Raw genomic sequence first — 14,610 nt, 5'->3', positions numbered from 1 at the left:
ACTTTTTGCCTGAGTCAAAAAAAAAATCCGCCTAAATCAAGAGGCTCGGCTCTCCGAATCAAGGAAAAATCGGATTGAATCAGGGGTATTTTTTCTTGTCAATGTTATTAAGAGTCTGGACTCTAGATCCAAAGCGACTTTGTTTCCTGTAGAGATATCCTAGGACATGTTAGGGGCATGGTTGATATGGTTGTCCAAAAAGTACATGGGCTGGGTCTGTGATTAAAAAACTAAGCCAATACAGACATGATCTTGGTTTAATTTTAAGGATTAACTCAAAAGCTATCGATTGAGCTAGCCGATATCTCGGTGGGCAGATGCGACGACACGACTATGGCAACGTCTGGATGCAACTCTACGGGTCTAATGGATATGTGTATTGCATACACGAACATATGAAGGCGTCTGGGTAACTTTTTCAGGCAAATATCCACGTGGTGTTCTAGTAATTTGTCGATTGAATTGACGTTGATCAGTTCACTTGCATCTACTCACCAGTTTATTTCTCGATCGATTCACGTTGGTCGAATTCATACCTTCCCAGCGGACTGATTATTGAAATTGATAGACAAAGCTATAGAAAAAGGAGACAGGGAGTATGGAGCGATCCCATTGGTTGCAACTGGTAGTTCTTACAGACTGAGAGGGAAAATTATGGACTATCTGTCGGGTCTCTTGTCGGTTACCGTTAGTTAGTCTATTACTCACCTCGTTTATCCATTGCAACCAACCGCTTCCACCGATAGGATCCCACCATATCCCTTTCCTCTTCTTTGTCTATAGCTTTGTCTACACTGGTAAAAAAAACCTCTTGGTTCAAGAGTGCAGTTTCTTGTCGCCGGATTTAAGAGTCTGGACTCTTGTTTCAATGCAAAATCAGCTTGAAACAAGAGTTCAAGACTCTTAAATCCGGCGACAAAAAACTGCACTCTTAAGTCAATGCACCGCGGCATTGGTCCAAGAGGTTTTTTTTACCAGTGTATCGATTTCAATTATAATCGGCCCGCTGTAAAGCGCCGAGTACATACAGAATCGTCCTTGGTGCACAGAACTAAGAACAAAGTCGACGTCGAATCGAAATCCTGTACTTGGCTCCGCGACGCGCGAGGCGCACTCCTTCATCCATGTTTTTGTTGGCCCTTTCTCGCGGCAGGGGTTGGTGCCGGAAGCTCGGAGATCGATTGATAGCGGGAATCCAATTAAAACTCACCAAATTAATCGCACAGAAAAAGACGTCGCGCGGGTTAATCAGCGAATATTCGCGAGTATCAGCCCCGAATTCCTCGCCCTCTCCTGGCGGGGTGTAGTAATGAACCACCCTCGAGGTTGAGACGGCCGAGGGGGGTGAGGAAGCCGGGAAGTCGAACAATATTAGTTCTAATATGAATGCGCGCTCTCTTCAACCCAAGATCCGCGTTTATTACGCAACAACTCCTCGTCATCAGATTAAGAGGGAATTAATGCATGTGTACACTTATGCGTCTTAAATACACTTGCACCTACGTGTAAGCGCGTGTGTGTGACTACTCAGGCGTGAGAGCGCGTAGCACATTAAGGTAACTGGGGGCTGTGTTGACTTAGCGGCTGGAATACCTTTATTTTATCTCAGGATCAACATCATTAAGACACTCGCATTGCAGGGTATCTACCAATTTTCAAAAATAATATTGTCTGAAAATTCCCTGATTTCCCTGAAATTAACGCCCAAAACACCAGGAAAAAATTTAAAATTCCATGAAAGACGGAGAAAATAATTCCATGGTATTTCCCTGGCGAAAGGGATTTGTATCCTAATTTTTCGACATTATGACGGATTAGATGTAAGTAAGAATGTTTCCATGTTTTAGGAATAAAGTGTAATAAATAGGGTAAAATATATGGTGCTTAAACGTATGCGAGCTATGCTTACCTCATTTTTACAATTTCAAAGATATCAGCAAAAATTCTGGTAGAAATTTTGGTATCGATTTCATTTTTTTGGAACTTGATTTATCATCAATTTTTGACACGAAAATCCGTGTTTTTCGATTTCCGTGACACGGAAATCGCATGCAAAATAAAATTTCTGGCATGCCGAATTTTTGCGGATACCCTAGCGATACAAAACAAGATTCCCTGACATTACCCCGTTTTCCAGGTCGCTAGACATCCTGTATTGGAGATGAGGGACAATTTTCGGAAAGACCGTGGGTACAAAAAACGACAGAATAGAGGTAACAAGAACGGGTAAGAGAGGCTCATGCGGTAAGAGAAAATTTATGAGTATTAATTAAGCATGGGTTAGAGACCGTGATGATGAATGGGGTTACTCAAAAACTTGGGCTCTCTATTTTAAAAAATTTAACGAAACAGCTGGAATGGTGGATTCATACTGAGACTATACGCATGTAAAAGAATCTAAGTGGAAACTTTACCGTTCCTGGGAATTTCTCATAGAAATCTAGTTACTCCGAAAACTTTGATGGAAAATGCACACACGAAACTCACAATTCAAAGAGTATCCGGAAACTCTGCTAAAAACTCCGCTCCCTATGCTTTTGTGGAAAACTTTGAGAATGAACTAAGTTGCTGAAAGAGGATAGGTGCACGTCTACTTTAACGCGGATAGTGTATCATATCTATTTTCAGTAAACCCTGCGGGAAAATAGACCAAAATGGAAAGCACCTTTCCAACCTTTTGAATGGAGTCTGATGGACTGATTTAGTGGCCACGGTTGGATAAATCACCGATTATTTAAAACCTGGGCCACTCTCAAAAAGCGTGACAAAATGATCGATATCAAAGCAGTAGATCGAAGACATATCGAATCGTACCTACTGAATCAGTCTAGCAGACTCCATTCAAAAGGCTGGAAAGGTGCTTTTCATTTTAATCTATTTTCCCGCAGGGTTTTCTTAAAATAGACAAAATACACAATCCGCGTGAAAGTAGACGTGCACCTATCCTCTTTCACCCAAAAGGGACAGTGAAACGAAAATATTAAAATTAAATTTCAATTTGATTTCAATAAAATTGTAACTTTTTTACCATTAATCTGCAATATTTTTACATCACTTAGTCGACTTATGCCGATGTTAAACGATTAACAAAATTAGCTCCATGTGTCAAAGGCGGTATGCAATGCGATGAAAAATTGCAAATTATTTCAATTGTATTGCAATAAGTTTCAATATTGGGGCCCCTTCAAATAGGAGAAAGGCAACATACACAACACTCGGTGGAATTGCAATATTAGTAGTGCTAATTTTGTGCTATGTAATTTCTACTTATTGCAATCTGTGCTACTTGGGTAGCAGCTTATTTCATCAGGGTGCCTACGAAAACAGACTGACCAGAAATCAGGGCTTCTTCGGTACTTTTTCAGTACATTCCCAAGAAATTCAGTACTTTTTCAGTACCTCCAATTGACGAAATTCGAAAAATTTCAATTTCTCGCTCAAATTGCGACAAAAATGACAAAAAATGAAAGAAATTTCGGACCGTTTTGCGGAATTTCCGCACTTTTTTAGTATTTCCGGACCGCCCATAAAAAATCAGTACTATTTCCGAACTTGTAGACACCCCAAACTTGTGACCCGCCCCAGACTTGTGTTTTCCTCAAAGTTTTCCACAAAGATTGAATGACGTGGTCACTAAATCAGTCTATTAAAGAGGCGGGCAGACAACAGCGCAAACAGGCTCCACGTCGCGGCGTCGAAGTTTTGCCGAAAGAAGTTCCGGGCGAATACCACAACGGGGATCGGCACGCGGCATTCCACAGCGCTAGCGACGCCTTCGAGTGCTCGCGCCCACAACCCGCAATACTTGAATTTAGGTCTTTGCTCCCCTGCTCCTTATCACGAACATCGGAAGATCCTGCCGCCAGGCTAAAAATACCAAGACGCGTGCACCACAACCACACAGAAAACGCCTTCAAACTTATCTGCAGCAACCACAACAACGCGAGGCAATAACCGATCTTAGGTCGGTCGACCTATACGAAACACAAAATATTAAAAATTTCCGATTTTTATAGTATATTTTAATTTCAATAATTGCCCACCTGTCGCAAAAAACCTACTGGAAGGATCATGCTGAACAGGGTTCGAACACACGCCGGCCAAACAGCAATTTGCCGGTAAGAAATCGCCTTTGGCCGCTAAGAAAATCGTTGTTAAGCTCCGTTTTGGGGATTTTTCGGCGCATTCTGCAAAGTGCCACGTCGTGTCGTGTTATCAATTTTTCCCCTCCGTCTTCGTCAAGTTTCGTGACACATCGAATCTTGTCCCAACATTGCTATTCAATGGGGGTATTCCTGACTCGAAGCACTTGGAAAGGGCAATTTTTCATTTTTGCCCCTAAGAAATCTGATATGGCCCCGAAGAAAAGTAGTTGCAGGCCAGATGATTGCTAAGATTTCATGCCGAGTTTCAAACACTGGTGCTGAAAATGATGAACCGAACCAAAAACAATTGATGCCCGAGTAATATTGGAGATTCCGTTTTGGTGCCCGTCTCCGAGTTTGACCACGATAGAGTAGATTCTGGCAACCCACTAGGAATTTGTTTTTATTTCACGGCTGAAACTTGCAAAAATTGGTATCGGAGCAAACGGCGGTGGCTAAACGTCAAACCTTCCCGGAATGCCATCGTAGTGATGAAGTTTAAAATCCAGCTACTTTGGCGGTTGCAAGAATTGGTCTAATGAGTTCGTGCGTTAAGTTCGCCTTCAATTTGTAGTGATACTGTACCACACTCGGGTGGTCGAATAGTTGCTTCGCGCTCATGTACGGGGAATGTAACGATGGTGAAACTACCAAACTACATATCTCGGTTTGCGACGTTACGACGTTGCCATACATGATTTTTTAAGTGGAAAGCTACTCGACGTCAATTCTTGAAGACTTCCGTGATTTTTTTACTCAATGCGAGGCAAATTCTGAGAAAACTTCAATGAGTGATGTTGATTTGTTCTCCTTTAAAAAATAAAACAGAAGCCGAGATTTTTACTTAAATACCGCAAACGAGATACGCGGTTTGAGATTTTCACGGTCGATCTGTAGGTTGCGTTTTATCATTGATATTCTTAAAAACAGAGTTGGAAAAAAATTATTTGGAAATTATTTTGTCAATCAAAAAGGTCTGATCAATAGTCGATCGGACGATTGATCGACGATAATTTGGCGATTATCTTATCAGGTAGAGAATTCTGAAGACCGAGAGTCTACTCAGAGTTGCTGCGCCAATTTCAATGATTGCCGAATTATTCGCGCCCAATTCTGCTTAAAATCCAGCGACTTTAGCCATTGTAGGTACTGTGCTAATGAGTTGGTGCGTTAAGTTCGCCTTCAATTTCGAGTGATACTGTGCAACACTCGAGTGGTCGAATAGTTGCTTCGCGTTTTTCTACAGTGAGTATAGGTCTTGTTCACTTTCATTGTTATTTTTAAATGCCTCACCACCACTGATTTGCTTGACGTGACCTCGAGCATCCAGAATGCGGTCAGGGAATTACTCGTCGGTGATAGACAAGGGTATCAGAGATGTAACTGCAAGAAGACTGACTGCCAAACGGTAAGATGCTGTTGCTTCAAGAAGAGCGTGCCCTGTGCCATTCCTCTACAAAATGTAAGAATCGAAAACAACAGTCTACAAAACTAATAAATCTACCAAACTACAAAAATAATTTTGGAGGGTATTCTTTAGACTCACCGCTGAAGTATTTTGATGTATATTTTCCGTTCTTGATTCCGAATTTGCTGAAAAGAAAAGAGAAAAACACGTGATTCATAACACACCCGATTAAAACCCAAGTAGCACACCGCAACGAAAATCTTGAAATAATTTTGCAATTAAATGCGATGAAATTGCAATATTTGTGCATCATTTGGCCAATAGATGCCAACCTTCCAAAAAAAAAGAAACCTACAAAAGATGTCTGAAATTCGGGACTAATGAGTCTCTGAAACCGGAGGTTCTTGTAGTTTCTGTTGTGGTGAAGCATGATTGAGGTTGCTCGTTTGACAATGACAGGAAAGAGGTCTGTGCAAAAACGGCAAAATCCGCCCACCCTCAGATTTCAACCAAACTTCGGATTTTGATAGGCCTATATGCCAATAGTAATCCCTGAAAATTTCAGCCCCCAAAAATAATTACAAGAGGGGGGCGGGGGGGGTCAAAGTTGGAAAATCGTGCAAAATTCAAACTGCTATATCTCGGCAACGGTTACAGCTTTTTGAATGCGGTTTGGACCAAAAAACGCAGAGTTGTATGTAGTTTTTATTTCATGTATCGTTTGTTACAAAATTCCAACGCAACGTTGCCATTTTTGCAATTTTTTCAATTCTTATCAAATTTTGACCCCTTAAATTTGACAACATTGTAAATAGCAAAAAACGTCATCTCGCGATTTTGACCAAAATAAGATATGTTGTTCTCAATGCAATTCCCTACAAAACAGCACAAGTCGCATACTGGGGAAACGATTGGTTCGCAAGTTACAGCTTCTCAAGTTGCGCACCTCGAGGTTGTTGCGCGCTGCGCATGGTATTAGCGCGCCTTGCCTCGAACTACAGCGACTTATTCACGGTTTAAAAACGCTTAGACGCTTTCATATGTTCTATTCTACTGTATTTTTCATTAGAAAACGAGAAAAGGTCCACGGGTACCAAAAGAAGGGGGGAGGGAGCCGTAAATGATAGCCTTTTTTTACGCTTTTCGCAATATTTTTAACTCAAACGAGCGGAATTAGGGCTCCTTGCACCCCCCCCCCTTTTTAACTCACGCGTTCTCTTTTCTCAGTTTTCTAAGGCAAAAATGATGTATAATTAAATGCAACATCTGAAAATAGAAAGGTGTACCCGCTTGGCGACCGAACCCTGCACAAACAGTAGAATTTGCATGAATGGACACACTTGAAATTCTTATTTTCTTCAGGAGCTATTTCTGAAGTATTTTAAAATTTTTAAACTATATCGATTCATCGATTTTCGACAATATCGCAGTATTGTATTTTTCTGTGAACACTGAACGATTTGGTAGGATTGGCTACCTTACACTGCATAGGGCGCGCGATCATTGATGGACCGCGGAGTTAGGAGATTGCGAATCCTTATCTGATCTATGGGTATTATTTTAATCAATCGTGAAGATAGATTAGCACAACACCGATGATAACATGCACATTGGAAATTGTAATAACACCTGTTTAAACTGATCAATTAGTTGACCTCTATGTTTCGATCGAGCCGGGTTATTTTCTTAAATCCTGTCATTTTTCTTTTACGATGAGTGGTAATGTACAAACATGCGTTGAGTGTAAAGTCTCGTTAGAGAAAAAAAGTCGTAAAGACAAAGTTTGCCGAAGTGGACAGTGGTTTTGTTTAAAATGTAGTGCGGAATTTCTCAGGAAATCGTCGGAAGTCGCGGAAAAAACCCCCTAAAAAAGTGACAATTGGCTTTAAGTCTCCCTCCGTTAAAACTCACCGTAAATGTATTTTTGATTGCTCAGATTCATTAGATTCAGGTAATTTAATTTTTTTGAACAAACAGCTGAGAAGTGCAATTTTTTTTGAGTATAAGTTCATTATACGAGAGGGCAGTCGGTGTTGTGCTCATCATTTCACAAACGGTGTTTTGGATCCTTTATTTCTATCCGGTTTCATTGATAAATGCTCTGAGTCTTCTTCTTTTAGTGCAGGTGAAATTGAGGAGTTATTGTCAATAACGTGCAAATACCACAATTCATCCTCCGGAAAGTCAAGTGATAGTGCGACAGGGTTTTTTTTAAAACTTTCCGACCATGACATTCAGGTATGGACCGGCCTAAATAAATTGCAGTTCGAGACTCTACTCGAGTATATACCTGAAAAAGATGACTGTGTTTTGGGTGCTTATTTGATGTACTTGTACGCTGGAATTACTCAAGAGCAAATAGCAACAATTTTAAACATATCACGAAGCACAGTTAGCCGTAAAATTACTGAATGCAGGCAACATTTAAACGATAGTTTTGTACCGGTGTACTTAGGGAATTTTTTGCGCGAACAAATTCGAGCCGAACAATCTAATATATCTCGTGTTTTAAATTGTGTGAAGGAAGGAGATGACACTTTAATCACTATTTGGGACGGTACTTATTTGTTTTTACATAAAAGTTTAAACTTTAGGTTTCTGCGTCAGACTTTCGGGGGCCAAAAAAAGAGAAATTATGTAAAACCCATGATAGTGACAACAACAAATGGGTTGATTCTTGAAGTACTAGGTCCTGATGAATTGTATGCAGGAAATGTCTCCGATGCAGATATTTTGAAAAACATTATAAAGACTGACTTTTTTAAGAAACTCTTCAAGCCAGGTGATATCTTTATTTTAGATCGTGGTTTTGAGCGAGTAAAAGATGACCTTGAAGCACTAGGATTCAAAGTAACGATCCCTTGCCTAAAAAGGGATAATTCTCAGCTCACTACTTTAGAAGCTAACCAGAGTCGAGTTTGTACAAAGCAGCGGTGGGTTGTAGAGGTTGTAAATAGTAGTTTAAAGCGGTTTAAGTACTTGCGTTCGGTGATTCCCTCTCAATCATATCCATATCTATACACGGATGTTCGAATCGCAGCAGGTATCCACAATAATTTTTTCCAAAGGCTTTACAGCGACGAAGATGATTCTTCTGTGGCTACTTGCATGTTAGCGAATTTGGAAAAAGAAAATATTCTCCAAAAGGTCGTCGAATGTGAATCATTGGTGAGGAAGTACAAGAACTTCGAGAAATTATCAGAGGCCCATCTTCAAGATTTTCCGATCTGGGAAAGCAGTGACTTTAAACCATTCTGTGGAACTTATCAGCTTTCATTAGCACGCTCTTACATCGGGATCATTTATACTCGGGAAAATATGAATTTCAAGTGTGCAAAGACTCTTACATGCCTAGTTTTTCTATTACGGATTTACAGTGAAAAAATCACAATTTTTGAAGTGTAAACTGCTGTCTCGCCATAAATCGAATAAAGTTTATTCTATATTTATTTTAATTGATTTAAAAAAACGTTCGTCAGAATCGATTATCGGTAACTACTGTACGTGCAAAAACGGTGCTCGCACTATTGGTACATGCGCTCATATCATCGCTATCATTTGGTATCTTGGATACGGCAGATATCAACAGAATTTTAAAGGCCCATCGGATTTTCTGAATAGATGTTTCCCTCTAGGAAAACCATCATCTGTAGAAACTGATGAGGAAGAAGATGACGAGTAAGATGTTTAGGTAAGCCAAACTATAAACATAGTTATGTTATTTCGTTTCGTCATGGAACAATTACCATCATTTTTGGTTGTGTATTTGTTATTTTTGGTGCTGGGTTCGGTCGCCAAGCGGGTACACCTTTCTATTTTCAGATGTTGCATTTAATTATACATCATTTTTGCCTTAGAAAACTGAGAAAAGAGAACGCGTGAGTTAAAAAGGGGGGGGGGGTGCAAGGAGCCCTAATTCCGCTCGTTTGAGTTAAAAATATTGCGAAAAGCGTAAAAAAAGGCTATCATTTACGGCTCCCTCCCCCCTTCTTTTGGTACCCGTGGACCTTTTCTCGTTTTCTAATGAAAAATACAGTAGAATAGAACATATGAAAGCGTCTAAGCGTTTTTAAACCGTGAATAAGTCGCTGTAGTTCGAGGCAAGGCGCGCTAATACCATGCGCAGCGCGCAACAACCTCGAGGTGCGCAACTTTGAGAAGCTGTAACTTGCGAACCAATCGTTTCCCCAGTATGCGACTTGTGCTGTTTTGTAGGGAATTGCATTGAGAACAACATATCTTATTTTGGTCAAAATCGCGAGATGACGTTTTTTGCTATTTACAATGTTGTCAAATTTAAGGGGTCAAAATTTGATAAGAATTGAAAAAATTGCAAAAATGGCAACGTTGCGTTGGAATTTTGTAACAAACGATACATGAAATAAAAACTACATACAACTCTGCGTTTTTTGGTCCAAACCGCATTCAAAAAGCTGTAACCGTTGCCGAGATATAGCAGTTTGAATTTTGCACGATTTTCCAACTTTGACCCCCCGCCCCCCCTCTTGTAATTATTTTTGGGGGCTGAAATTTTCAGGGATTACTATTGGCATATAGGCCTATCAAAATCCGAAGTTTGGTTGAAATCTGAGGGTGGGCGGATTTTGCCGTTTTTGCACAGACCTCTTTGGATTTGCTTCATGTGGACGGTTTAATGTCTTGGCGATGGAAAATGAACGAAAACAGAGAAATACACCGCCCTAATCCTTTTTTTTATCTCTCACACCGCTCTACTCTGCTGTACTAATACCGAAGAGAGCAGAAAATGCAAAAATGAAGTTTTGAGAAAATAGACCTAGTGGCGTGAGAGGAAAATTTTATTGAATGGAGACTCAGTTCCCTGTGAAATTCTCAATATTTATCCAAAAGACTCTTAATTGTCTTAATGTTCCAGAAATTTCTGACAAAACATCTCGTCTTTTGTTTTGTTATTTTCAGTCCCTGTTCCCTCAGATAATTTCATCATTGTACTATTTTCGGGCTATATTTTAAATTCATTTTTAACTATCTTCACATCTGCATAAAACAGGTTACACTTATGGCTAACACTCTGACAGGACCTACTCAAAAGTGGCATCATGCATCTGGACATAGAGCCAAACATAGTTGGAATTACTTATTGCTAATGACACGGCATACAACTCCCAGAGGATTCGATGCGATATTGACTATCCGACCTTGTAATGACTTGCTCTCCTTAAAGAACACAATTTGGAATGCGTATGCATGACAGATTATGCTTAGCATACCTGTCCAAATACTGAGGGCTCCTGCTGCTGCTAAAATTTCAGTAATCACCCAAACTTTATAAAAAATTGGCAATTTTCTCACACAGCAAAACGCAACCAACTTTCAAAATAGTTTTCATATCATAATCAATGAAAGGAATCTGAAATAAAAAGAGATTCCTATAAGTCTTTAAGGAACTAATTTTTAAAAATGATTTCATTTCATATGAGTGCATTTATGATTCATGGAAAATCAATGCTCCCCTGAAAAAAACAGTGTTCATCATCAAAGTTAAAAATTATTTTTGTAAACTTACTTATTTCGTCGATAGCGTTCATTTGGGCAGTGAACAGCAGTCCCCGTAAATCAGCACCAGTAAAATTCTCAGACGAATGTGCAATAGCACAGAGATCAATATCAGACGCCAGAGGTAACTCCGCACTGAGTACTTGAAGAATTTGTAGCCGTTCATCCTAAAAGAGAAGAAAAATTACTTTCCATACCTAAGTTCAAGGTGTACATTGAAAACGAGAAATATTATGGACCACTAGACAAGGTATTTACGCATCTGGTAATGTTGTCTCTTTAAAATTTCACCTACAACACGATCCAAGCGACAAAAAGTTACGACTAGTTACGAGAGATTTAAATTTCCTACTCACAAGGGAAACCAGAATCTTCATGAATCAAATCTTGCACTAAAACCGTTTTGCCAGGCTTCTGAATCGAGCAGTGTTCCTGCCCCATCTTGTGTTGTTTAAAGTGTACACAATGTCCAACAATCGAACTGAAACGCCAAGATTGAAAATAATTTAACTCGAATGAATTATGGTTTTTTTATGAACAGGAAGTTTGAATTTTTGCATCAAAAGACATTAATTCTTTGTTTCAGAGTTACTTTAAATGATTTTCGATGCAAAAAACAAGCTCTACTTGAAACGTTGATGAGAAAACATAAAGCATGATGCGTAAATTTGTACCTTGTCTCATGATCCATTTCCCAAAAAGTCTACTTTGTGTCACAAATTACTTTTGCTGTATTATAAATATGAAAGCATTTTAAAGATAAAAAAAAGCCAAAGATAGAGAGTGCACTGTGCAACTCCAAAACAATGGTCGTTCAATTTGTAAAAATAGAGTGAAAAATAGAGTTATGGAGTTGATATAATTGACAACTGGGTGTACCTATTTTTTACTACATTTGATTTTACAATCTTTACCTCAGTGGGGAGAGGACAATGTATCAGAGGATAAAGACGTCCAGGTCTCAAGAGAGCAGGATCGATCAGATCAGGACGTGAAGTTGCTGCCACGACTGTCACACCCTCCAGGGACTCAACTCCATCAAGCTGCGTTAAAAGCTGGTTGACAACTCGATCCGTGACTCCTGTGTTGTCTTGTCCACGTCTGCAAAATAAAAGTAAGTGTATCAGGTGGTTATTTCATTCAAGGAGTAAATTTTTATTTCCGTCAGATTATTGAGAAATAGTCCATGATAACAAGTTGTAGAAAAATGGTGCTGGGTCCACACCATTTCACAGGGAAAACAAAGTCAAGAAGTTCTAAAAATTATAATTAGAGTCAAAAATATTTGTTTAACTCTAATAGGTACCATACAAAACTGAGGGGGGAGAGTGTTGCGGCATGTTAAGTTGGGTTCACTGACGAGTGTGATCTGCTGATGAGATTTGAAAAGACCTAAAATTATAGATCTCTCAGCGTGACCTCAACTGAATATTCCAATGCAAACTGCCAGAGCTGAACACACTCCCCCTCAGTTTTGTACTGGTACTCATTGGATTAAAAAAAAAATATATATTTTTTTACTTAAATTATAATTTTTGGAACTTCTTGGCTTTGTTTTCCCCACGAAATGGTGTGGACCCAGCACCATTTCTCCACCTTGTTACATATGGTTCGGGCAACTTCTTAGTGTTTTTTTTTCTCATTGGTCCGTGATAAATGAACATCATTAAGCACATAGGAATCTGAATGTTAAAGAAACACAGGGTTTTCTTACTCGAAAAACTTCAAACAGCCTTCATAAACTTTGTTAGTATTAATTTTTCTTTCAGCCTTCATCACAGAGCATTTTATTGGTTCAAAAATACACCATGATACAAAATCTTCTGCTGCCACCGTGATTTTGGTCTTCAAATGACCATTGGACTCACCTAATCTGAAAACAATTGAGGGCCGCCTACTCTTACTCCGCCTGTCTATCATTTCGGCCTTCATTTTTAAAATAGTTTGCCAGCAGTGGCGTGGCGTGCTTTGCGATATATCGATTGTTATGCCATTTAAACCTATGGAAAAGGATCGATAAACAGGGTGTTCACAGCGAACACCTTAATAATCGATTCTTTACCATAGGTTTAAATGGCACAACAATCGATAAATCGCAAAGCACGCCACGCCACTGTTTGCCAGAGAGGGTTTTTTCAAAATATTTTGTGATCAGTGAAATACATGGAAAAATAATCCCACCAAAATATTTTCAACATGAAAAACCAGTATAAATGGGTTTTGTATACGTTTATGGAACCCAAAAGTTAGTTGCTTGGAAGAGGTGAAGAGCTATGGGTCCTCTTAGACTCATGAGGTAATGGAATGCCCAAATTTCAAGATGACAGCCAAAAAGACCATTTCAGAGCAAGAATGCTTTCATCAGGCTTAAATAGCGAAATATGGCGTTTTAAAAAAAAAAATATTTTTGCCCCCATTTTTTAACAAGGCGACCAAAAAGGAGAGAAGACCAGGTGAGAACAGGCGGCTGCTCACAGTCTCTGACTCGGAAGAGTCTAAGGATCATTTTAACCGTTCACCCACCATTTCCTCTGGAAACCTTGTTTGAGGATGCATTGTTAGACTGATCAACTGCACTATCACATGGAAATAATTGTAAAATTTCAAGATAAACTGATTTTGCTTTCAGGAAAGTTAAAATTACAGCAAGACAATATTTAGACAAATAGATGGCAAATGAGGGCTTCATTTAGATATTTAAATATCTAAAAGATCAAAGGCTGAATATAATGGTAAGAAAAAAATTTGCTATGTACTGTGACAGATAACTAGAACTGGAATATGCTAAATTCTGCTATGAAATAAAAACCACCTTACATGCTCAAGGGCACTTAGAACTGTTTACATGAAAGAAGATGCAATTTTTAGTGAAACTGTAACAAAGGGGCAAGGGTTTTTCCATGTTGTGTTTACTCTAGGAAAGAGTTGTTAAGAGTCACTTTTTTTTCAGACTAATTCATTGCGGCATCTCTAACAAACTTTAGAAATACTTACAGCCATAGGGAAAAATTCCCTAATTGTTATGTTTATTATCAGAGTAAAAAAATGACGGCTGGGTTATTTTTTATAATCTTACCGTGGAGCTAAGCTATCAAACTCATCAAAGAAAAGTATACACGGCTTGGCGCTCTCAGCTCTGAAAAAATAAAAACAAGAAGAATTTTACTATGAATAAAAACTATGGACATTGAATCGACTCATAAAAGAAACGCTAGGGTCCATTCGTCTACTTTTGGGACAAATGTAAAAGACTGTATCACAATAATTTTGATTATTGGATTGAATGGTGTTCAAAAGCTAATCATTGAACCCTCCATACCACTACCTCAGGAAGCTGATTTGAGCTCTACTACTGTAACATCGAAAGAGGAATTTATTGCAATTTTAGGATAATAGAAATAGTATGGTTGCAAATTTGGTCTTTAGAATTTTGAAAAACTTGGAACAAATTAGGTAACTGGAAAAGAATGCAATGCACTACTAGACAATGTGCGAATATAGGCATTATGATAGATGTTTTGC

The 14,610-nt window shown here is 39.0% G+C and overlaps 1 protein-coding gene across 1 annotated transcript in view; it reads right to left on the bottom strand.

Annotated features, from left to right (window-relative positions):
- Nucleotides 1-14,610, bottom strand: part of Pex1 (peroxisomal biogenesis factor 1) — a 38,521-nt gene that overhangs the window by 7,705 nt on the left and 16,206 nt on the right. Inside the window, exons 8-11 of the mRNA XM_019061543.2 lie at nucleotides 14,165-14,224; nucleotides 12,003-12,189; nucleotides 11,099-11,255; nucleotides 5,692-5,738 (exon numbers count right to left, since the gene is read on the bottom strand). Of these exons, the coding sequence (XP_018917088.2) occupies nucleotides 5,692-5,738; nucleotides 11,099-11,255; nucleotides 12,003-12,189; nucleotides 14,165-14,224 (451 nt within the window). The remainder of the gene's footprint in view (nucleotides 1-5,691; nucleotides 5,739-11,098; nucleotides 11,256-12,002; nucleotides 12,190-14,164; nucleotides 14,225-14,610) is intronic.

This window comes from Bemisia tabaci, chromosome 1 (assembly GCF_918797505.1).
Source record: "Bemisia tabaci chromosome 1, PGI_BMITA_v3".
NCBI lineage: Eukaryota > Metazoa > Arthropoda > Insecta > Hemiptera > Aleyrodidae > Bemisia > Bemisia tabaci.
Note: the sequence above shows the minus strand (reverse complement) of the source record. Positions and strands in the feature narration are given on the sequence as shown.